General features: G+C 42.7%; 1 protein-coding gene across 6 annotated transcripts in view; it reads left to right on the forward strand.

Moving 5' to 3' along the window:
* The window catches only part of TMTC1 (transmembrane O-mannosyltransferase targeting cadherins 1), a 264,322-nt gene that overhangs the window by 157,683 nt on the left and 82,675 nt on the right, over positions 1-23,964 (forward strand). For 5 of the 6 annotated variants that reach the window (XM_057702301.1, XM_057702302.1, XM_057702303.1 and 2 more), the window contains one exon: positions 9,598-9,719. The exons of the other annotated variant lie outside the window; for it this stretch is intronic. In XM_057702301.1, coding sequence (XP_057558284.1) covers positions 9,598-9,719 — 122 coding nt within the window. The remainder of the gene's footprint in view (positions 1-9,597; positions 9,720-23,964) is intronic. 6 annotated transcript variants of the gene reach the window in all.

A 23,964-nucleotide genomic window follows, 5' to 3' on the forward strand; every position in this document is an offset into this window, starting at 1 on the left:
TGAATGTTCTCTTATTTTCCTTAATAAGAAGGGCCGTTTCATCACAGTATTTGATTTTTTTATATCAAAAATAATCATTATCCTTCCCTCAAGTCTTCTTAAATATAATTTTGACTTACAATTCAGACACTAAGATCAGTCAAGCAAATTGTGTCTTCCCCTGTTGTGGCTGTGGACGTGGGTGTGTCCGCTCTTCCAGAGGCTGGTTGTCAGTGAGTAGGTGGCCACCTGAAACCATTTATTGAAACAGAATACTTGACAAGGAACACACTTTCCGTGCCGTGTATCCTGCTGCATCCCTGCAGACTGTAGAATACTTGTGTCTGCATTTGTCTGGCAAAGGGACTCCGTGTTGCCCTCTGTCACAGGCTTCAGAGGTGAGATTTCTGGACTAGCTCAGCAGTGCCTTACTAGGTAACCTCCACATTGCTAGGTCTTATCTGCTCTGTGTGTTTCTGCTGCAAAACTAAGAGGCAGAAAGGGCTGAAATCACCCCCATGCACACACACTTGACCTTGCCTTTGGATCCCAAAGCCACATGGACTGTGGGGAGAGGACCAGCTTTAGGGTGAATCAGACCTCAGTTTGAAACCCTTGTTTCTCACTAATTGGATGAACTTAGATAAGTGTCTTAAGTCCTCTGAGCTTCAATTTCTTCATCTATAAGACTGGGGATAATTACCTACATTGTAATATTATCGTGAAATGTCAGTGGGACCGTCTAAGTTAAATGTCTGGCATATGGTATGTGCTTGAGAGACACTTGTTTTTCCCTTACGCTCTACCATTTGCAGCTCACCAGGTGGCTTTTATTTCCCCCTCTGCGTGGGTCTCTCCCATAGCACACGTGTAATAATTTATATGTTGAACATGACCTTAGAAGAGATCTTGTCTTGCCCCTACCTTTCATCTCTCTAGTCTTCCTCACTCTTTTTTTTTTAAATACACAGCTTTCAAGTGCTTTTTCCATTTTTGTTCGGAACCACAGATAGAGAGAAATTTCACTCTCTACTTCTCCCATGTCTCCATAAATTCTTGTAATAGTTCATTCAAACCAGGAAAAGATTTCTTGAACAACTTTTTTCTAATTTACTTAATTCCCTTAACTCCTTACTAGTGCTTGATTATTAAAATGAATGGTGTTTTTTGCACTAGACTGATATTTTCCAGTCATGCCTCTTCTAAAGTGTCTTTTACAAGATTTTTGCTTTTATTTTTCTTTAAACATTTAAAACACAATTACACAGGGCTTCCCTGGTGGCCCAGTGGTTAAGAATCCGGGGACTTCCCTGGTGGCACAATGGTTAAGAATCTGCCTGCCAATGCAGGGGACATGGGTTCAATCCCTGGTCCGGGAAGACCCCACATGCCTCGGAGCAGCTAAGCCCGTGCGCCACAACTACTGAGCCTGTGCTCTAGAGCCCTCGAGCCACAACTACTGAGCCCATGTGTAGCAACTACTGAAGCCCGTGCATCTAGAGTCCATGCTCTGCCACAGGAGAAGCCACGGAAATGAGAAGCCCGCGCATCCCAACGAAGGGTAGCCGCTGCTCTCCGCAACTAGAGAAAGCCTGTGCACAGCAATGAAGACCCAATGCAGCTAATAAATAAATAAATATAATTTTAAAACAAAAAACATTTAAGAAAAACACACTTACACAGAATGTAACACACGTTTCCAAATAAAGTTATGAATTATTCTCACTTGGGTCAAACCACCTGAGAGCATCCCTCTTCCACCTGATTTGACCCTGAAACAACGTAACTGTGTGCTCTTGGGAGATAAGAAGTTTCCATCCCAGGAACTAGTGTTGGCCTGAAGACTCAGGCTACTGATGAAAAACAAAACAAAACAAAACAGTGCAAAAAGATGAAGTCCAGGATCAATGACCAGAAATCAACAGTGTCGGCTTATGAATGCTCTGATTCTAATCTGCCTTTGGCTGTCTGTTCATTAGTGCATCTGGCAGGCCTCCATGGTGAAGAAAGCTTGGAGTGGGAAAAGGAGTGTTTAAATTGGCTCAGAGAAGACAGTGTACAAATCTGCGTGTGTCTCTGAGGAGGTATAATTTCTTCATTCATTTCCTGTTTTAAAAATTTTTTTCCCTGTGCATTTATGAGTACATTTCAGAGCACATGAAAACCAGGAAGTGATAGCAGCAGCTCAAGCCAAGTGGAGTGTGGCTTGGCAGCTACACTACTGTGATCCTGAATCAGAGCTATTTTCTCTCCCAGCTTGGCTTATTTTGTTGATTTCAGACCAGGGAAGAAAAAAGTTGCAAGTGGTACCTTTCCCCACTTACACGTGAGATGTGAATTGTGTTCACGACGCTGACAGACTGTCCTCCAGCCTCTCTCAGTGTGGCACTGGGCCTAACTTAGGGGCCCAGTGGACTGTAAAATCACCAAGGCATTTGGCAACTGTGACTGAGGCTCTGAGAATCAGCTTTCAGTTTTGCTTATTCTCTTTACTCTTAGAACTGTCCCAAGATTCCTCTTGCGTGCTGTGTTACTGATATGGAATTCAGATTCTAGATCTTGTTTGAATCATTAAGAAGTGGTCTGTTGCATTTGATATCACAATAGCAGTAAAAATTCAGAACTTTCTCTTCTCCAACTATTGAGAGAGTGGTCTCAATATCTTTTGCCAGAAAAAACTCTCTCAGATGGGTATCTGTCTTTACTGTTGTTATACGTTTAAAACTGTCTATAATCTCTGTGGCCTCAGAAAAGGGTACTTCACCCAAGGCTGAAACATGATGGAAATACAACATTGCAAGGATAGGATCAAGTCAGGGGTGATCTGAGCCAGCTCCTATCAGTTCACGAAAGCCAGAGTTCTGACTCTTCTTTATTTTTTTTAAATTATTATTATTTTATTTATTTATTTATTTATTTATTTATTTTGGCTGTGTTGGGTTTTTGTTGCTGTGTGCGGGCTTTCTCCAATTGCAGTGAGCAGGGGCTACTCTTCATTGCAGTGTGGGGGCTTCTCATTGTGGTGGCTTCTCTTGTTAAGGAGCACGGGCTCTAGGCCCGCAGGCTTCAGTAGTTGTAGCATGCAGGCTCAGTTGTTGTGGTGCATGGGCTTCGTTCCGCGGCACGTGGTATCTTCCCAGACCAGGGCTCGAACCTGTGTCCCCTGCATTGGCAAGCGGATTCTTAACCTCTGCACCACCAGGGAAGTCCCTGACTCTTCTTTAGAATCCACATCTCTGCTTCCATCCCAGTGCTTTTTCACTCTGATCTATTAGTCAGAGCCCTGGCAGGGTACACAGGGCACTGCCAGTGGGGTGATTGAAGAGTTAGTTAATGAAGGAACTTTGGCAGTGATGTGGGCAAAGTGGAGTTAACATGCCAAGGGGCACCTACCAGATGGCCTGAAGTGTCAAAGAAAGGAAGTGTCACCAACATTAGGTAAGAGCTGTGACCATGGAGAGTATTCCCAGACAGGAGCTGTGGTTGGAGAGAGGCAAACTGAGCCACCATCAGACAGATGTGGAGCAGGGAGGGGCTGTAAAATTCAAAGGAAAATACAGACAACAGTGAAGGTCAAATAGACAAGAGGGCAGCCCAGGGGGAAGAAAAGTTCTAAGGTACATTTGTGCAGCGCTCAGACAGAATCCCGTTGCCCCAAACAGCCAAGCTCTTCCTGTCCTTCTACTTCTGGCTGGCCCCTTCCCATGCTGGTCTTGTTGGTGTTCTGAGACAGTTCTCCATCCCCTTCATGCAGTCTGTATTATCATCATTTGAGAGCATCTAAGGGCTTGTGTAGATTCAAAGCTCATGATAATTTAAATAAACCTGAGCCTCCGATTTGCTCAAGTGGAGACTCACCGATGCATTTCCTCTGGACCGTCATAGTGATTTTGGGCTTCAAAAAAATTCTTAAAATATACAGAAGCAGCACCGTAAGAGCCCAGGGTCCCTTCTGCAGGCAGGAGACCTGAAGTCCTATGCAGCCTTGAGGAAAATTTGACACAGAAATAATGTGATACCGTTTTGCTGTTCTGTAGTTGCAGCTATTTGTGAGGGACCCAGAGGTCTCAGATGTTAGAGTTTACATCAGGGATAATAATCCTCACCTCCACAGAATTGTTGTGAAGATTAAGTAGAACTTTTTAAAATAACATAAATTTGGGTTGCCTGCTACAGGGTGGCTGTTTGGGAGTCACTTAGTGAGAGAATGAGCCCAGCTCATCCCCCAGCACCCCTGGCTCGGTTACGGGGATTCAGAACAGGACATGAGGCATTACTGTGCAGTAAGATAAAGCAACGGAGATTTCAATTGATTAAATAACTTGTCTTCCTCAATTAAAAAGAACTTCCATAATAATAATAATAGTGATCAATTGTTGCATATTTTAATACATTGAAATATTCACAAAATTAAAACTGAATTTCAGTAATGTGAAAGATGTCATTTTTCCTGAGCACAAAAGTCCCACAGCCTTGCGAGACCAAGTAGTAGTTAGTAGCAATGAATGGGGTGAGAGAGACATAGAAGGTATGTATGTATCCTGATTAAAAGTGCCTCACTGCTCTCCATCAGCTCTGTCGGACCATCATAAGATACTTTGAATGTTCAAGGACTAAAGACTTCTCACCCCAAATTAATGTTGCAAATACTGTTTCAGAGGGTTACAAAAAGTGCAAGTTGTCCTTCGTGAGAAGTCTCTAAAATGAACCCCAGTGATGTGTATGTAGCTTCCATCACTGATCTTTCTTATTGCAACCCAGTTTGCTGAATGCCAGTTGTGTATGTGCCAGGTATCTGGATCAATTTAAGTGAGACAGTGACTCCCATCAAGGAAGGCACAGTCTAATGGAGGAAGTAGACCCATCAACAGATGAGAAAAGAGGGCTTGATAAGTATGCAGCCCTGCCAGTTGTCAGCTTGGAAATGCCTTACTCCTGGGTCTGAGGAGGGAGCTTAACTGTCATCAGCGTCCCTGAAAATTGATAAATTAGATGCAGACAGCCAGGGCCTAGAGCTGCCAGATACATCTTTAGGATTGAAATATAACTGCGCTCTACGTAGAACGGTGAGAACATGCCAAATGCACTGTATTCTTTACCTGAAACCTGTTCAGAGGTGAGAGAAAATACGATGGTAGGAATGATGATGAGGCCTGTTCTTTGATGCTATGGAAGGGAGCAGCCTGCAGTGGACGTCCTCGGGGTTGAATGGGACAGGGAGGGTCCTCTTCTCATGACCGCCCACCCACAGGATGCTGGCCACGTGCACGTGTGTGTGTGTGTGTGTGTGTGTATGTGCCTGCTTGTGTATGTTTCCTCATCTGTGACTTGTTCTTTTTCTAATATATAATGTTATTTATTTTTATTTATTGGCTGCATTGGGGCTTCATTGCTGTGTGCAGGCTCTCTGTAGTTGCAGAGAGCACAGGCTACTCTTCATTGCAGTGCGTGGGCTTCTCATTTCAGTGGCTTCCCTTGTTGTGGGGCATGGGCTCTAGGCGCTCAGGCTTCAGTAGTTGTGGCACATGGATTCAGTAGTTGTGGCTCGAGGGCGCTAGAGCGCAAGCTCAGTCGTTGCAGCAGATGGGCTTAGTTGCTCCCCGGCATGTGGGACCTTCTCGGACCAGGGCTTGAACCCGTGTGCCCTGCATTGGCAGGCGGATTCTTAACCACTGCGCCGCCAGGGAACCATCTATGACCCGTTCTTTAAAAAGGAGATTGAGAGTAGGAAGGGGATGGGATAAAGCAGAAGCCACCAAGCTAGACTCAGATTCTGGAGCTGGGGCTCCCCTGAGGTAATTTGCTTTTCTGAGAAGATCACTGCTTTTCCATTAGCAGCTTCTCAGATGTGTGGCTGTGCCAGTGGTGGCCAAGTGATTCTCTGGGCACCCTGAGAGGTGTGTTAAGGGATTTTTGTCTCTTTACAGCTCAGGAGGACGCTTTTCTGTATCCTCCTGAGCCAGAAAACAGTCAAGCCTAACGCCTATCAGAGTGAACCTATCACACATCTTTCCTACAGACACAGCAGGTATCAGGAACCTTTCTTTTGTTTTTGATCATCAAATTAAAACTCAGAGAAGTAAATTAATTTGTCTGAAGTCGCACAGTTAACCAGACAAATAACGTGTATTGTTGTTGGCTGTATTATGGGCTGTTTAATTCTCATGGTTTTTCATCCCTTAGTACATTTGGAATAAATTTCCATTTGCCTCTTTTCCTAGTAATAAGTGCACTTTATGTACTTTGGAAAATGTCACACATTTTCCCTTTTTCCCCCACTCCTATTTTGTGTTTCATCTGAATCTATTAGGCTGAAGGAAACTATAAATTATTTAGTCAACTCTGTCACATCTGTGATCCACAGGATACAAAATTGGATTCTCTCCCAGTCTTTCTCGTTCTGGGAAATTCAACCACGTTCATGACATATTTTTTCCCTAACTTTACAACTTTCTTTTTGGCTGATCCACTTGAAGCTTAAAGAAATATATTCTTGAATATTTTCTATCTCTCTTGACTGAATGGGGAGGAGAGAAGATTATCGTCAGTTTAATTTGAAAATCAAGAATTTTTTTCATGAACGTTATTTTTCTTGAGATAAATAGTGAAACTTCATTGAGTTTGGGCACTGTGCCCCTGTCTTCAGTCAAATGTTTTTGAAAACAAAGAGAAACACCCTGTAAGACAGCCCTCTGGTAACAGTGCAGAGTGGTGGCCTCTAAGCTCACAAGTCACAACTCCAATGTCTTGGAATTTCTCAGATCAAGAAATCTTTGTGCTGGTCCAGCCCCGCTTGAGCCACAAGCCTCACTTACCTGATTTGATAGTTGAGGCCGGGAAGGGCTAATTACATGCATGCTCAAGGTGACTGATGTTGGCAGGACCACAACTTGAACGTAGACATCAGCTTCTGGACACTGACTTGCTTTTCTTTCTGTGCATGTGGGCTGCTTTACCCCATAGTTTTTGCCTGTAGGTAGAAGTCAGCTCCCCCAGGGCACACAAGACCCTCATGATTTGTCACCTGCCAACATGTACAGGGTTATTCCCTGCTTTGCACATTCTGTATCTGCTGCCTGGAATGCATCTCACTGTGACCACCTCCCTGCTCTCCCAACACCACCGTGTTTACCTAGTGAGCATCCATTCATTTTTCAAACCTGGATTGTCCCCTCCACCAGGAAGCCCTCTGCCTCCTCTCCCTTCTCACACCCAGTTTCTCTCTCACCTGGAATATTTATTCATTTATTGATTTATTCATTACATATTTCTAAACACTCACTAAGTGCCAGGCATGGAGCTGAGCACACATCAGGCGTCACTGAACACAACTCACCAGCTCCCGGTCCTTATGGAGCTTAGAGTCTGGTGGAGACATTAATGAAAGACGGTGAGCACACAGATAAATACGTAATTACCACTGGGATGAGGGCCACGAAGGGAGCACAGGCGGCTCCTGGAGCCTGCAGCCCCAGCTCCGCGTCCCCAGCAGCAGCAGCAGAAGCAGCAGCGCTTAGGGGACTGCTCGCTGCAGGGGCTCCGGGACTGAGGAGGGAGGCGGAGGAGGGGGGCTCTGAGCTCCCCGGACACCCGCCTCCTCCCTACCTGCTGGCTCCCCAGGCTCGGGGTTCTGCTGAGTAAAGGACATAAGTATAGGCCACCACAGTGAGGAAGGGCCTTTGGTCAGGCAAGGAGGGGTGACATTGGGGGTGCGAAGGCCATGCCTCTTTCAGGTCCTCAGTGAGGGCTGTCCTGGAATAACCACGGGGAGGCGGGGGGGCGGGGAGGCGGCTCATTGGGTAAAACACAATCCAGGGACATGGGTAATGACCTGGTCGGAATTCTATTAACCCCTGCCCTTGTCTCAATTCTCAGGATTAATTAATAGGGGGTATTTCTCTTTACAGATCTCTTTGGGAAGACACATTAACACTTGTGCAAAAAATTTTACAAAACTTGCAGTTTTTGAAGAGTCCAAAAAAGTCAACTCTCTGAAAAATAAAAGTGCACCTGTAAAAAGAGAACATCAGTAATAGGTTCAGAGTTCATGAGGAACCCTCGACAAGACGCTCATTCTCAGGGATTTATTTTCAACTTCATCAAGAATATTTGCCTTCTTCATATTACAGAATTCTTATGAGGGTGTTTGTTCTTTTAAAAATTATATAAACTTTCAGTTCTTGGGCTGAAATATGCTTTGTAAACTGCAAGAATGGTCTAAATTACAGAGGTAGCTTGCAGCTTTTAAATATAATGAACTTGCTACTTCTCACCTGTTTTCTTCCCTGAATTTAATTGGGTCATAGAAAATATTATTGCATCCATTTGAGTTGAAGAGTTGTTATGCAAATTGTTTTCTTTTTCTTTCACTTTTTAATTCTAAAGAGTGTGATTACTTTAGGTGAAAAATGAGATCATTACTTACAGAACCATTAGTTGTTTAAGGGAAATTGTCCAAATCACATTTTTTCGTATGGAATTGCTCTCAGAAGTTTTATTATTCACTATGTTGTAGTCAGCAAAATAAAGATTTCAATAAAATCCAGGTGACAAATGTCTTAAGATGTTTAAAATCTTTTACTTTGTCTACAAAAGTATTAGTAGTTTGTATTAGGCAGTCTTATCTGTTTTTGAAATTCTTTTGTTTAGTCTTTTATAATTATTGAAAGTAATAGGCTATTGCATATGTTTATAAGAAAAACTTAAAACTGTAATATGGAGAGTTCTATTTGGTTTTCTTCCTAAACTTTTTTTAAAAGGAAAAAATAATACCATCCAGTACATTTAGGTTTGTATTAAATAGACTTCCCTTCAAATGTCTCTATTTGGAAATGCAAACTACTTTTTACAGTGCCCCATTACAGCATATTATTAGTAATAAACAGAAATTTTTTATGTTAATTATAAGTGACAAAAATCTTTACAAATTAACATATACAATATAAGAGAAAGGTGTTCTGTCAGCTTAATGAATTATTGTAATGAATTTTGATTCCAAAAACTTTCAGGAAATAAATACATGCTTACTGGCTTAATTTGAAAGATGCTAAAAACACCTCAGCTCAAATGATCTCCCTCACTGGTGCTCCAGGTTTCATCATTTGCATTTAATTTCCTGTTTTGCCTCTCCTGGTGGGCTTTGTGTGGGTTTTTTTTTTTTTTTTCTTGGTTTTTTTCTTTGTTTTGTTTTTAATGTGTTCTATTTCTGAGAGGACAATAATTCTCCATGTTGCCTTAGTGAGCTTGATCCTACCCAGCTGCTTTGCTCCCTGGAGGACTTGCCAGGGGGCACAGGGACTCTAAAAGGAGCTAGACCAAGAAGTAGTGTTGCTGTAGGGCCGGCCCAGAACAGGCATAATGGTCACTGATGGTGTCATGCAAATAGCAGGTGTTTTGGGTGGCAAATGTGTGTCAGGGGTACATGTGAATATTTCCACGAGCCAGAGGTTTTAGCCTGAGGGCTTTCTCTGATGAATTCCTCACACTGATGAAAAGGTTTCCATTGGTCTAATTTATTCATTCCTTCAAAGAGAACTTGGAAATGAAAGAGATGCTTAAATGCTGACTGAAGTGGAATTAAACCCAGATTAATTTGTCCTCCACTATTGTGTGTTTCAGAGACTGGAGCACAGGGAAGTTTTGGTGGGCTTGTTGTTCCTGGTTTTCCCGTTCATCCCAGCCAGCAACCTCTTCTTCAGGGTGGGTTTCGTGGTGGCCGAGAGAGTCCTATACATGCCTAGGTAATTACTGCTCCTGGTTTCCTCTTTACGAGACCAACACTGATGGCTCCAGAGAGACCGTTCTTTGCACGTATGACAGTTGGATCCCTATGGGGCCAAGGTGCTTATTATCCCAGCTTTAAAAACAGCCACAGAGGAAATTGGATGAGAGTATTGACCAGAGTATATTCAGGATTTTAGCAGCAATCATTTACCACGACTTCATTGTTCAAGTATCTATGTTTATTAAACATAATTATAGTAAGTTTCTAGAGATATTTGTTGATTTGCATAAAATTATTATGTTAAGTAGCATGATTTTCATTAGCTTCTATCTTATTTCTCTGTCTCTCTTTCTTTGCTATTTAATTTAAAAATGGGGACAATCTCAAGGAAACTTGTCATTGAGAAAAAAATTGGTTAAAAGTTATAAAGGGCATTCAGACATGTGTGATTACATAATGCCACTTAGCTCTGAGTATTTGAACTGTGCTGAAGCTTGTCTGTTCTCTTGTCTTATTCAAATGTCAGCATTCCAAGGCCATGTTTCTTTTCAGAAGCCTGAAAATGTCCCTGAAATGGTCCTGCCATTTATCCATTGTGTGACCTTGAGCAGGACATGAAGATTTTTTTTTTTTGCACCCATGTTTTCTTATTTTTAAAATAGGGATTTTTATGAAGCTTCCTAAAATTAATTCCTAATTTTATGAATTATACATAAGAGTGAACTTTTCTAAAATGCAACAAAATAAATACATTAAACCAAAATATTATCAGGAAATTATTTTTATTCATACTGAGTTAGAAATGTAAGTGAATTTTAAATTTAATTTAAATAAAATTAAGTATTAAGTAAGAAAATTTCATTTCATTTATGGATATAGAGTTAGAAGCTTAAAATGCATATAATTAGAAATGAGTTTCATAACCTTTGATTCCCCTCAAGCTAAGTACCTCACAGCTTTTTTAAGACTTTATAGCATCTTGTTTTGACTTGGTTGGGGAGAGGGTGGCCCTTAATTTTCTTTATGCGTCTATAGCACAATTTGGGAAGGAGATTATTTGTTGATAAAAACTGTTCGATCAGGACAGAAATACAACACAGTTTCTTTGCCTTAAGATGACAGGCTTGTGAGGCCTTGCCAACACGAAGGAATATGGAGGGCAGAGGAGGACCTCAGTGCCTGTTCTAGATGGGTTTTTGCTTAGAGCAGCTGAGAGTGGCTTCACGATTCCAAGTGGAATCTGTATTCATTCCTCACTTCACAGATGCTCACAGAGCACTTATCCCAGGCATGCAGTACTATATCTGAGCCTGCACAAATAAGTGAATCTCAGTTTTTTTCCTGTCAAAGAGTTTATTAACTGCTGATTAGAACCAAAACGGCATCTTTCACTCTAAACATTTAATGGGTCTAGATGTTCTTTAAAATAATATCATACTCTGTAAACATCAATTGTATCAAAGCTTTTATTGAACTTTTATTATGTGTCAGTCACTATGCTAAGCACGTTATATTGATTTTATCAATTAATTTGTGCTGCATGTGGTGGGTCACAGCATGTTCCTGCAGTCAGAGTGTGACGTGAATGTCAAGTCCTGAAGCCTCAGTTTCCTCATCTGTGTAAAATGAAGATAATAGCACCCAACTCAGTGAGATATTGTAAGCATTAAGTAAGATGGTCATATAAAAACTTATAAAATGCTTTGTATGGTACATGTTCAATATGTTATTATTGTTGATATCAACATTCTGAGGTCGTTGATACCGTTATACCCATTTTACAGAAATAAAACCTGGGCTCAAGGTTAAGTAACTTGCCTAAGTGACATAGCTGGTAAGTGGCAAAGCAGTAGAATATAGATTCTTGTCTGTTGACAGATCTGGCTCCTTTCAGGTTACATTGCTTCTCTGATAGTAACATCTTAGCATTCTTCTCAATTGAAAAAGATAGAGACTATATGAACACAGTAAAGTACTTTCAGCTCAGCTCCATTTGGAAACCAACACTTGATACTTTCAAGAGTCCTGAGATCTGAAGCCTCGGCGCTTGGTGTTCTGAGCGCATGTGCAGTGAACTTTTCTAATCCAAATACAAGAGAAAAATTTTGAGGAAATAAAGGGCTGGAATTTTAAACAGGTTAAATTTCACTCTTCTGGCAAAGAGTCTCAGGTAAACATTATAGAAACCCATAATATTGTCGTCAGCCATTTGTGAGCTGTCTTGTTTAAAGTCAGGATTTCTGTTACCCAGGTAGGTATGTCCTTCAAACACCCACAGAATCACATCCGCTCTGGCTCTTCCTGTGCTGCCGTATCTCATGTAGACCTTTCCCTGACTCCATTTCTGTTCTTGAAAATACACAGAGTCATGCCCTGCCCTTTCTCCACTAGGAATAAGCTGATTTGGATTAAAATAAAAGTTTGAAATATAAAGAAAACATCAGTATTACCAAGAGCAAGTACCTGCCTCTCAGAACCTCTTTAGATTTTGCTGCATTTGGCAAACTTGGTGTAGAGTCCTCCAAAATCAATTTCAGGAAACTGGTCTTCATTAAAAAGATGACTGTCTTTTCCTCTCTGAGTTCCCATATCCATGCGTCGTCGTGCTAATGCCAAGCCAGCATTTTTGACGGTCTGTCTTTACTGCCCGGCATCTCCTAGAGTCACGTCCATGTCACCACTGTGCCCAGCCAGGCCTCTTTCCCCAGCCAAGGCCACGTGACAGGGAGGTGGCGATGTCTCCTGCCCCTTGGAAATGGTCCTGGAGGCTAATGAAGAGGGTAGGTCACTAGATGAGGTACACAGGTCTGAGCACAAACCTGAGAGTTTAGCTCAGATTTTGGGAGGCCAGGGTCGGAGGAAGCCGAGGAGTTTTTGAGAGAGACACAAACTCCAGCCTTCCTTCACGGTCATTGTCATAACTGGCACCACAAGGGAGCTATTTTAATTAGGGCTTAGGATTCAGTTGTTACGTAAAATTGTGCAACTGAGTCAGAAATCAAAGCCCACGTGTGGAAATTTCTGTGCTGTGGCTTTAGAGCGTTTCTGACGACTTTATTGGAGCCACTTTATACATGTTGACCATTTTCATGTAAATGGGGACTTTCCCTGAGAAAGAGTTTACCCAGCAGAGACCCGCTGCCCCATCTCAGTGGAGAACGGTAGACAGTTGGGTAGGAAGCTGTTGGAATCTTCCTCAGGGCTGCCGAGAATGTTGCAAATGCTGCAGGCATCCCTTGGAAGGTGCCAGAGCTCTCTGGCTGACGCCCAGTGCATTTCATAAACCTACATGCTGGCTTCCACGAGGTTGAAGAATGTGTCCAAGCCTTTTATACACACGGGAGTCTTCTCTCCATGGCTCTCCTTCCATTACTGACCCTGACAGGAAAGAGCCATTTGTCCACAGCTTTTGTACCCATGTGCCTTGAGGAAAACGTACACCGTGTGCACGGTGACCTTCTTGAAAATACGGATCATCAACTTCATGCTGGAAATCTGTGTTGTCTCGAAAATTTCAGCAAGCAAGAGGAAGATGAAATAAAAAGCTCAACTGGTAGGTGAACTTCCTACTCATTAAATGTTGAGGTTAAGGAGCCAGTTCCCAGCCTTGGGATCCCATCCGTGAACACCACGGAGGTCATGTCCATCCTCACTGAAGCCCGGGCGAGTCCCAGCAGCCCCAGGGGGCTGGTTTGGTCATTTTATAAGAAAAGCCTAGAATCAGTTGGACCAACAGTGCTCTTCCATCCTCCGCCTTTCTGCCTAACAATGAACGAGCCACTTAAATCTTTCGGCTTCTGTTCTCCCTCCATCCTAACCTAGCAGAGACCCAAAATATCACCTGCGTCTCACTTGCACTTTGAAATCTGTGGATAAAAGGGAAAGAAATGGGCTGTCTATTTAGCACTGCAGGACTTTAGGGTCAGAGTTTTACCACCAAAAGAGATTGGAATAATCTTTCCTTCTGGTGATAAATGTCAGTTTTATGGATGTCCTTTTTGAACAGGCAGGAGAGTTTGGGGCTTAAATCATTCTTTCACAGAAGTTTTGATCTCTTATTCTTATCTCAAGAGAAGCATATAATTTAATGGCTACTTTTTTTTGTATTTTATAAAAACCACATTAGAATGCTTCAAAGGACTGAAATTTCTTAGAATCTATGAAGCAGAAATAGTTGTTGCGAGCTTTCAAATAGAATCATAGAATGTGATCAGAGATCCAGTCACATGCCAGATCAAGGGTGATTTATTCACTTCAGTGCCAAAGAGCAAATTCCTAAGCTGCTTTAAGAAAACATGAATGAGCGGAGAGGGCAGAAGAACAGATAGGACTAAGTGAAGGCAGAACCAATAACGTGGACAGAACTGATCAAGAATAACTGGGACCACAGAAGGAGAAGTTAGATGACATGTGTTTGAGGGAAGAAAGAAAAATTGTAAATTGCCCTCCTCTTAGAAAGAGATGCCATTTGTGTTGTGTAGTTCCTAAGCTAACAGACGCATCAGACATGGAGAAATGGAAGGAAGGTAACTCTTTTCCATATTCAGCTTTGAGAAATACCTTCAAATCACAGCTGTCATTCTACATGAAATGTTTAATCTTAGAGGGGTTGCTGTTGAAACAGTACTGCAGTATCGATTGCTCAGCATGCAGAGTGAGAAACGTCACCTGTGAAGGGACACTGCCCCTGTTATCTGACATTGGGGACCCCTGCTGATGAGCTGTCTACGCATAAGCTCCTTCACAGCTGCTGGAAGAGATGATGATTATTTGAGAGTGAATCAGGGTTTTGCCAAATACTCAAACCATCAGAGACGTAACTTGATATCAATAAAAACTTACGTCAGCAAATCCAGCAGAAGGAAGACCGACCTGGGAACCAGCACCGCCTGTCCGTCCTGGGGAATCACTCTCTGTGAAACCTGAGTGTCGGCCTTGCCTGGTCGTCCCCAAACATTGCTTCGCTCTCCCTGCCACCGTTGTCCCTGACCTGTGGCCAAACTGGGGGCTGGGTGAGGAGAGAAAGAAAGATAACGTGGTGAGTTTTTCACAAAGTTAAATCTATGCATTTTAAAAATTGTGAAATGATATGTTTCCTATATTTTTTGGTATTAAAATATCCTTTCTCTTCCTGCATGATGAGAGCTGGAGGGGGAGTATCACCCTCCATTAGTTCCTCCTCCCCCACCGCACTCCCCCTTTTTCGACATTTTGCTGGTTTGAGGAATCTAAACTCCAGTTACCATCGTGCTGCATGGTCTCTTTCAGCTCCAGAGTTCAACTCTTTGTGACTTCGAATAACCTTGTGGAAAGCATGAATTTTTCCTCTTAAGATCTGAAACACGTATTTGTCCCTGCATTGGAGTGGGACCGCTTGTGTCTGCTCAGTTTCAGCAAAATGCCCAAGTAGGGAAGAGGAGACGTGTCCCCCTAGGGGGAGGCAGGAGGAGGACAGGCTCTCTGAAGGGCCTGGCAGTGGGCACTAGGGGATGGTCCAGGCAGCACTGGTACGGGGCCTCCTCCATGAGCTGATGGGGTGTCCTCAGCAGCAGCAGGAACACGTGTTGCTCAGAAGTTCCCGTGGGCAGGCGGCAATAAGGAGTACACGCCAGGAGGAAACAGGAGCCTGACCACTGGGGTGGGACGGCAAGAGCAATGGCAAGTGCCCCGTGCAGGGGCCGATGGTGCAGGCAGCTTCTCGGGACAGGTTGCAGCCATGAGAACAGGGCAGACGTTTGTGTATCCGTGTCAAGTCGTAGAGAGAGACTTAGGAATTGTGCTGAACTTAGTATCTAAACCGGGCTCAAAGCACAGGTGAGGTTGCTCACAGGGTGGCCAGTACTGAGTCCAGTGCGTTGAGTCCCTCTGTCCTCCTACACCAGGTTTTCAAAAGTCGATTAAAGTTGTTCTTCAGGGACTTCCCTGCAGGCGCAGTGTTTAAGAAGCTGCCTGCCAATGCAGGGGACACAGGTTCGAGCCCTGCCCCAGGAAGATACCACTTGCCGCGGAGCAACTAAGCCCATGCGTCACAACTATTGAGCCCATGTGCCGCAACTACTGAAGCCAATGTACCTAGAGCCCGTGCTCCGCAACAAGAGAAGCCACCACAATGAGAAGCCCGTGCAGCACAATGAAGAGTAGCCCTCGCTCTCAGCAACTAGAGAAAGCCCGTGCACAGCAAGAAAGACCCAACACAGCCAATAAAAAAAAAGTCCCATAAATAAATAAATTTATTTAAAAAAAGAAAAAGTTGTTCTTCAGAACACCATGGGGTAAGGATAGGAAGAGTGGACTTCAGTGTGTTCAGCCCCTCGAGACCTGAATTCCGAAGAGGCATGAGATCTAGGAGGTAGACCTTGTCCAGTGAGGGCTGCTCTCCAGGGCAGGGCCCAGGTAGGGAGGGTCCTGGGGCTGCACAGGAGTTGGTGATGGTCGCCAGGTCATTGTGAGGGTGAGTGCCGTGTGAGTCTCATGAGCAGGAAGGAAGCAGTAGGACTGCTGAGGGGCTCAACTGACTGTGTTACAAAACTGGAGATTGTAGATCTCTCGATCCACATAGAACAGAGCAGTGGTGAGAATGAATGAGCTGAGAGCAGGTCTGTGCTCAGGGGCTGAGGATCAGTTGGTCAGTCTATTGTGCTCAATTAATTGTGCTCGGCCAATGGCACAAAGTGAGGATAAACCTGAACAGTTATTTACTAGACTGGAATCATGGCCTTAATATTATTTAACCCCGTTAGTTATAAAAGATGAATGTTTATGTCTGAGCCCTAAATGAAGAACAGCAAATGTCTTGGAAACCAGGATTTGAAAGCAAAATTTGGGGAGTGGAATCTGAATTTAGATGAGACTGAATGGAATAACATATGTGCAAAATGTTGTAAACTATGCTAGGTAATTGTAAGTCATTATTTCAATCTACCTTGTACAAATGAGGAGACCGGGTGAATCAAAGTGGAAGGAATTCAAAGCAACAGAGTGTAGGCCTCTCCTTTCCTGGCCCTTTTGTTCCTCCTTCTTTGGTTCAACAAACCTCTTTGTTTCTTTTCTAGCCTCGTGTGCTCAAAAGTGAACAACCCTAAAGAAAAAAAAAACAAAAAACAAAAATAAAACAAAAAAACTGAGCTCATAGACAAAGACAACGGATTGGTGGTTGCCAGAGGCAGGGGGTGGGGGTGGGCAGAATGGGTGAAGGGTGTCAAAAGGCACAAACTTCCAGTTTTAAATAAGTCCTGTGGATGAAGTGTCCAATATGGTGACCATAGTTAATAATACTGTACTGTGTGATTGAAAGTTGCTAAGAGAATAGATCTTAAAAGTTCTCATCATAAGAATGAAAGACTGTGTAACTGTGAGCTAATGGATGTTAACGAGACTTATCCGTGGTGATCATTTTGCAATATATAGAAATATCAAATCATGGTGATGTACACCTGACACGGATACGATGTTACGTGTCACTGATATCTCAGTTTTTTAAAAAGTGAACAACCATAGCTTAGCAGGCTAGTGTTCTGAAACCGAATACTGGAGGAGGTTATGAAATATGCCTGTGGGAGTGGAGGAGAGACGAGCCCACAGCCAGTCACCTACCTGGAGGGGTGTGGGTGGACCTAAGTATTGCCATTTCAACCTCCCTTCCATTGAGACCCTCCTCCCGTTATTAGTGAATCTTTTTTTTTTTTTTTTTTTATGTCTTGGAGTCTACACTTGGAAATACATCTCAAACCAGTGACTTCTTATACAAATTTTAGTAATCTTAAAATATCCTCCCCACTCTTTTAGAAACCTGAATTGTCCTGCCCTCACGAGAGTTGGGACCACCAATTTTGTATCTCTGTTTTCTCATAATATCCAGAACAATAGATGCTTCATTTGAGAGTGTTATAGAAAATTAAAGAACACTGGACACATGACACAGCCTGTGCAGTCAGGTCTGTGTTATCGCAGTGGAAGAGACAGGGAACAACAGCCACTAGTCCATCAAGTCTCTGCTTCAAAGGTGAAGATGCTCGACGCTAGAACTTGGTGGCTTGTGGAAGAAGTGGTAGAACGCAGGTCCTGGAGCTGAGGATGCTGTAGGAGGGTTGAGAAGGTTCTTTTTCTGACTTTTCAGAGTTCTTTGGGGGGTGTTTGGCTTTGGCCAAACAGCCTCTCAGGCCCAGATAGAAAATTTGGTTGTGGCCACTTGCACCAGCCTGAGAGGGAAGTAAGCCAGGCTCGGGTGAAGGCGCCTGTGAGGGGGACACTGCACCCTGAGTATGGACAGTCCTGGGGATAAGTCACCTTTGGGCCCGACTTGGATTGACTCATTTTTAAGTTCACTTTTGTTTCCGTGTTAGTTTCTGATACCTTCATCCGCAGTGTTCAGTCACTCTTGAAGCAGTCCCTGTTACATACCCAGTGCTTAGCCTGCACAAAGGAATAAAATGGTACTCTATCCTTAAAAACCGGCCTGAACTTCCAAACAGTTAATGTTTTATTTCTTATCAAAACGGAATACAAAATCTTCCTTATTGCGCATTAATTCACCAAAGAGTTTATAGTTTGCATTTCCTTCACTTTCACAAAGACAGGCTAAAGATTTGAAATGGTTCTAAGGGAAGATTTGCTTAGTGCTTTTTGTGTTTAGGGTCTGTGAATGTTCATTAACTTAGTCCATGGCTACATGTATTTCACACACGGCCAGCATATCTCACTTTCTGCAGCATTTTGTTCTATAAAAGTGACATGTGAATCATATCTTTCAGAAGCAAACAACGTAGCTTGAAGTTTGAAGAGTGTTTTTGTTATGAATGCTCTCAAAAGACTTATAACTGACCTGTAAATTAGACAGGTTCGGTCAGTCTGGACTTTGATAAACTAGGTTTCTTGAGATGTATTTACAGATCTACCACATAATTTATTGATGTAGTAGAGTGCAGTATAGTATTGTAAATACACATGTGAACACATAGACACTGCCCAGAACACTGGTACCTTGTATTCAATTCACAAAACACATCCACATACATTCTTTCTTTTACCCCAAGCAACAGCCTTTCAGGGTGGCTGTATTTTAAGCTGTCTTTAAGGCAGGCACTTTAAGCCCTTGTAATACAAACAACTAAGGTCCAATAAGGCTCTGTAAGTAAATCTCCTGTGGCACAGAACTCATCAGTGTCAGAGAAGAACCCAGCTCTCTTGACCCAGTCCTACACTCTTTATTCTCTAATGAAATCCTTTTCCTTACTGGGAACCCCCAGACTTAAAGTCTGCACTAGAACACTTTTGTTCCACTGAACCTAATAGTGGGCTAGGGGCCTTAACCACATTTACAGAAGCGAGGTACAGTTATCTGTTTCCACCTGGAATACATGTAAACTTTGCACATTTCCTGCCTTATACTCTGTCTAGCAGAAAAAAATGCCCTAATATTATTATTATTATAATATAATGTTATCATTTATTGTTTAGTGTTATGAATTGTATACAGTGTAAACTTATTATTTACTTTTACAAAATAAGAAAATTAGGAACGGGGTAACAAATAAGTTGTCTGAAATTGTTTGAAGCAACACTGTCAGAACTGAGATGCAAACAGGGTTTTTTCTGATCCAGAGCCCTGCCTTACTTACCCCTGGAGGTCTCATAAATTTTAGAACTGGTACGTGAACTTTGAGGTTGAGAGGAAGCATCTCATCTTCAAAGAGGTAAAAGAGAATTAGCAGGTTCTCAGAAGGTGAAAGAAAAGGCATTTTTCTCCCAGTTGTTCCATAGATATGCCGAGAAAAGAACAGTACAGATCTGTTCATGGAGAAGTAAATACAAAGAAGCTTTTCATACCTAGCCTAGCACCCCAGGATGGGGAACTAAGGATAATGCAAAAGAGATGCCTTTTTCTTGGAATATGAATAAACTCTCACATCCAAATACATTCCATCTTTTGGGAAATTTCCCCATCCATCAAATGTTTGAGATAAAAAAGAAAAGGCAAGAAATAGGGACACTGAGGAGTCTGGGCTCAAAGAAGCTGCCAGCTTCCAGGTTCAATCTGATCTGAGGAGCCACCATTGACTCCCTGGTGCTTCCTGTGCTGTAGCATCAAACACCTATTTGGGGCTTACGGTTCCAGGGCTTCACTGTTTAACCATTTGGGGTCAACATTCATGAGACCAGAATAAGATCTGCAGGTCAGATAATTTGCCTGATGGGGATTCAGTAGATCATTGTGAAGTTAACTAGGGATGTCTTTCATTTAAACTGTCTAAAGTTGGACATTTTTTAGAGTAATAAATCAGGAGGAAGGTGTCTGTCTTGTGTCATTAATGCTATTTATAGATACTCTTAGTGGGTTTTTTGAACTTGTTAAGTTAAAAGGTAGAATCTCAGTTCTATTTAATAGCAAAAAGATTCTCTTTGTTGCATATAATTAAAACAAAACATGATCCAGCTCAATATCAAAAAAACCCAAAAAACAAAAAACCCAATCAAAAAATGGGCAGAAGACCTAAATAGGTATTTCTTTAGAGAAGACATACAGATGGCCAAGAGGCACATGAAAAGCTGCTCAACATCACTAATTATTAGAGAAATGCAAATCAAAACAACGATGAGGTATCACCTCACACTGGTTAGAATGGGCATCATCAGAAAATCTACAAACAATAAATGCTGGAGAGGGTGTGGAGAAAAGGAAACGCTCTTGCACTGTTGGTGGGAATGTAAAGTGATATAGCCACTGTGGAGAACAGTCTGGAGGTTCCTTGAAAAACTAAAAATGGAGTTATCCTATGACCCAGCAATCCCACTAGTGGGCACATACCCAGAGAACACCATAATTCAAAAAGACGCATGCACCTCAGTGTTCATTGCAGCACTATTTACAATAGCCAGGTCATGGAAGCAACTTAAATGTCCATCAAAGGATGAATGGATAAAGAAGATGTGGTACATATATACAATGGAATATTACTCAGCTGTAAAAAGCAATGAAACTGGGACATTTGTAGAGTCATGGCTAAACCTAGAGACTGTCATACAGAGTGAAGTGAGTCAGAAAGAGAAAAACAAATATCATATATTAACACATGCAGAATATAGAAAAATGGTACAAATCAACCAGTTTGCAAGGCAGAAATAGAAACACAGATGTAGAGAACAAACATGGACACCAAGTGGGGAAAGTGGGGAGTGTTGGGGGGGAATGAATTGGGAGATTGGGATTGCCGTATATGCATTACTAATAAGAAAAAAAATATCAAGTTGTGCACTTTAAATATATGCAGTTTATTGTCTGTTAACTGTATCTCAGTGAAAGTTCTTGAAGAAAACAAAAAAAACGTGAAGCCATAGGTAACTTCATAAAAATGCTTGGCCTGGTCATAGAAAATTGTCGTCTCTCCAGGTTGATGTAAGTGGGAAAGGAAAATGTTGTTCTTGTATCAGTTAAGAGCTTCTACCAAGGTTCCTGAAAGTACATTTGTACTGTTTACACGATGATTAACAGTTGACAAAGTTCTCAAACCGTGGGTTTAAACGCTTTTTATTCTCATTTGAAAGGACAGACCTTGATTCACATTTCCTATTCAATTCCCTTTGGATGTGCATCTTTTAAGGGAGAGATGCAAATTTCTTTACTTATTATAAGTACTGCATGCTGAGCAGCTCATCAATAAAATCCATTCAAAATTGGAGATACCTGTGGCCCATGAACGAGAGAGCATTTCTGTGCTGCTTTCTCAGAGACAGCCATGGTGCTTCTCCTGCATACTTTGAAAAATGCATGTGAATACTGAGCTCAGCCCTTCAGCAGCCAGCTGGGCTCTTGGTTCTCCAGGTTATGATGCTGTGAATTGTCAGTGGTCTGCGCTGCCTCCTTTGTACTCTGCATGGGGGTCGCTGGTCAGAGCCCGCATTTTCCTTAACCAAGTTAACCAGACCAAACTGGAGTCTGGTTTCATTGCCCTGGAGGCGCGAAAAGTATGTAGTTTCTCATTTGTTTGATTTTCCACTTTCAAAATGAGGACTTGCCCTGCCCCAGTGATGGAGAGAGCAGTCCTACCCCCTGTGGCTGAGATCTGCAGTCAAGCAGATGTTGAAAGATGAAATGTCATGATAGAGAAGCATCTAAATCTCTGATATTGTGTTCAAGGTTTTAAGAATGTGATACCCTCTAAGAAATTTGCAAACCTAAGTGGAGATTATTTTATATGGCCTAACATTTCTTTAAACCATATGTCAATACAAGGACTTCTGAAAAAAAAATGATCGTGTTACTTGATGCCGATGCCTGTGCTGAGTGGAAGGAATGGTGTTCTTCATTTCGGCTATAACGGGGCTCAGCAACTGTGGCCTGTGAGTGGAATCTGGCCCACTGCCTGTTTTTATAAATACATTTTGTTGGAACACAGCCAGGCCCACTCGTTATTACATAAGTGTTGATGGCCACTTTCCTGCTACAAAGATAGAGTTGAGTGGGAAGGACAGAGGCCGTATGGCCTGAAATCCTTACTCTCTGGCCCCTTACAGAAGAAGTCTGCTGACTCCTGAATTATAGCCTAGTGTTAGGGCTGTGGGTCTTCTGATCTGACTCTGCTCCTAGCCTTTGGAGCTGTGCGCAAGTTACGTAAGTCCTCTAAGCTTTAGTTTCTTCACTGATGAAATGGAAGATACTACTAATTAGATAATGTATTTAAAGCCATTAATTAGATTAATATATGTAAATACATTAATTAGATAATATATTTACTATCCTTGTTCCAATCCTAGCTCTTAGCACAGTGCCCCACACGTAGGAAGCACTTAGCAAACATGCGAACGTAAGAAATAGCTCATTCGGTTGCTGTCATCTTCATCAGCCTCTCCTACTGCTGCTTTGTGGCCGTAGCTCTGGCGTTGTTGGAGTCCCAGTGTTTCCCTTCCCCACTGCTCTGCCAGATGGCAGCTCTGTTTCCTACAAGGAGTCGGTTAAACCCCTGCGATTTTGTGTACAGAGTGACTGGGAAGGAAGTAGGTGGAGCTGTGTGAGAAGGTGTGAGGAACGCAGGAGTTGGCCAGTCAAGGCAGAAGCCCAATCAATGTCAGGACAGCAGCTGGAGTGTGGGCTCTGGATTCCGGAATTCCTGGGTTTTTGTCTTTGCTCTACTGGGCATGAGCTGTGTGACTGAGTTCAGAAATCCATTCGCTTCTCTCCTTCGGTGTCTTCACAAGTTCAACGCTGCTCACAGGGGACCCCCAGGGATGTGAGGATGAACTGGGCTCACGTAGAGGATGTGCTCAGCAAACGGTGGTGGTGGTGCTTTATGAAGGCCAGGGGAGAAGAGAGCAGGCGTTGGGGACGTGGGTGCCTGCAGGGCTCACCCCCTGCATTTCAGCACCTTGTTCACGTGTCACCTTTTCAATGAGGCCTCTCCTGACCACCATATGAAAACCTTACCTTCCTCCCACCGTGGTCTCTTTCTGTCACTTTTCTGCTTGATATTCCTCTGACTGATGTATCATATTCTATATGACCTACTCTGGTTTTATTGCTTATTGGTTGTTTTCCCATCTGTGTGACTTCCAAGAGGGTAGGAGTGATGGTCTGTTCTGTCCACTGATAGGTTCTTGGTGCCTATAGCAGTGGCAGGTACATAGCCTGTGTTTTACTCACAATTGTACTTTTAGTGCCCACCATACTGCCACTCACATACTAGAGAGAGAGCAAGTAAATAACTGAACAGGTAAATGAGCTACCTTAATTTAGGGCTTCTTACAGCATTCGTGTCTGACTATACAGGATTTCCTTACACAAGCTTGCTTCGTTGTTAAAATATTCTGTAATAATTCGTATTATCATCTTTGGAAAGAAATGCATTTTGACTCAAATGCACAGAGCAATAATGAGTACAAACTAAATGTTGGTGTTTTTGTGAGGCCAGTCGGCAGGCAGGAAGCCTCTCTGCAGATGCAGAGGTGATGTGAGGGACCACATTCCGTCCATCAAGTCAGAGGCTTTTAGAGATGTGATATCAGCGTGCCAAAGTCCCCCTCACATAATATGAGGGATTCTTGGTGTCTGTTGGGAAAGCTGGGCCAGAGTCAGCACTAGAATTTGATCAGTGCAGCTTGTATGTGATGAGCTCCAAGCTGCGAGGCTCAGGAGTTGGCCTGTGGGAGGATCTTCCTTCAGCATAAGGACTTTGACGGGAGACACACTAGGAGGCACATTTCCAGAGACTGAGATCAATGCCCCTTGGTGACCACATCCCTCTCAGGACCCTGGGGAGTGTCTCCCACAA

The sequence above is a fragment of the Hippopotamus amphibius genome, chromosome 12 (genome assembly GCF_030028045.1).
Source record: "Hippopotamus amphibius kiboko isolate mHipAmp2 chromosome 12, mHipAmp2.hap2, whole genome shotgun sequence".
In the NCBI taxonomy this organism is placed as follows: Eukaryota; Metazoa; Chordata; class Mammalia; order Artiodactyla; family Hippopotamidae; genus Hippopotamus; species Hippopotamus amphibius.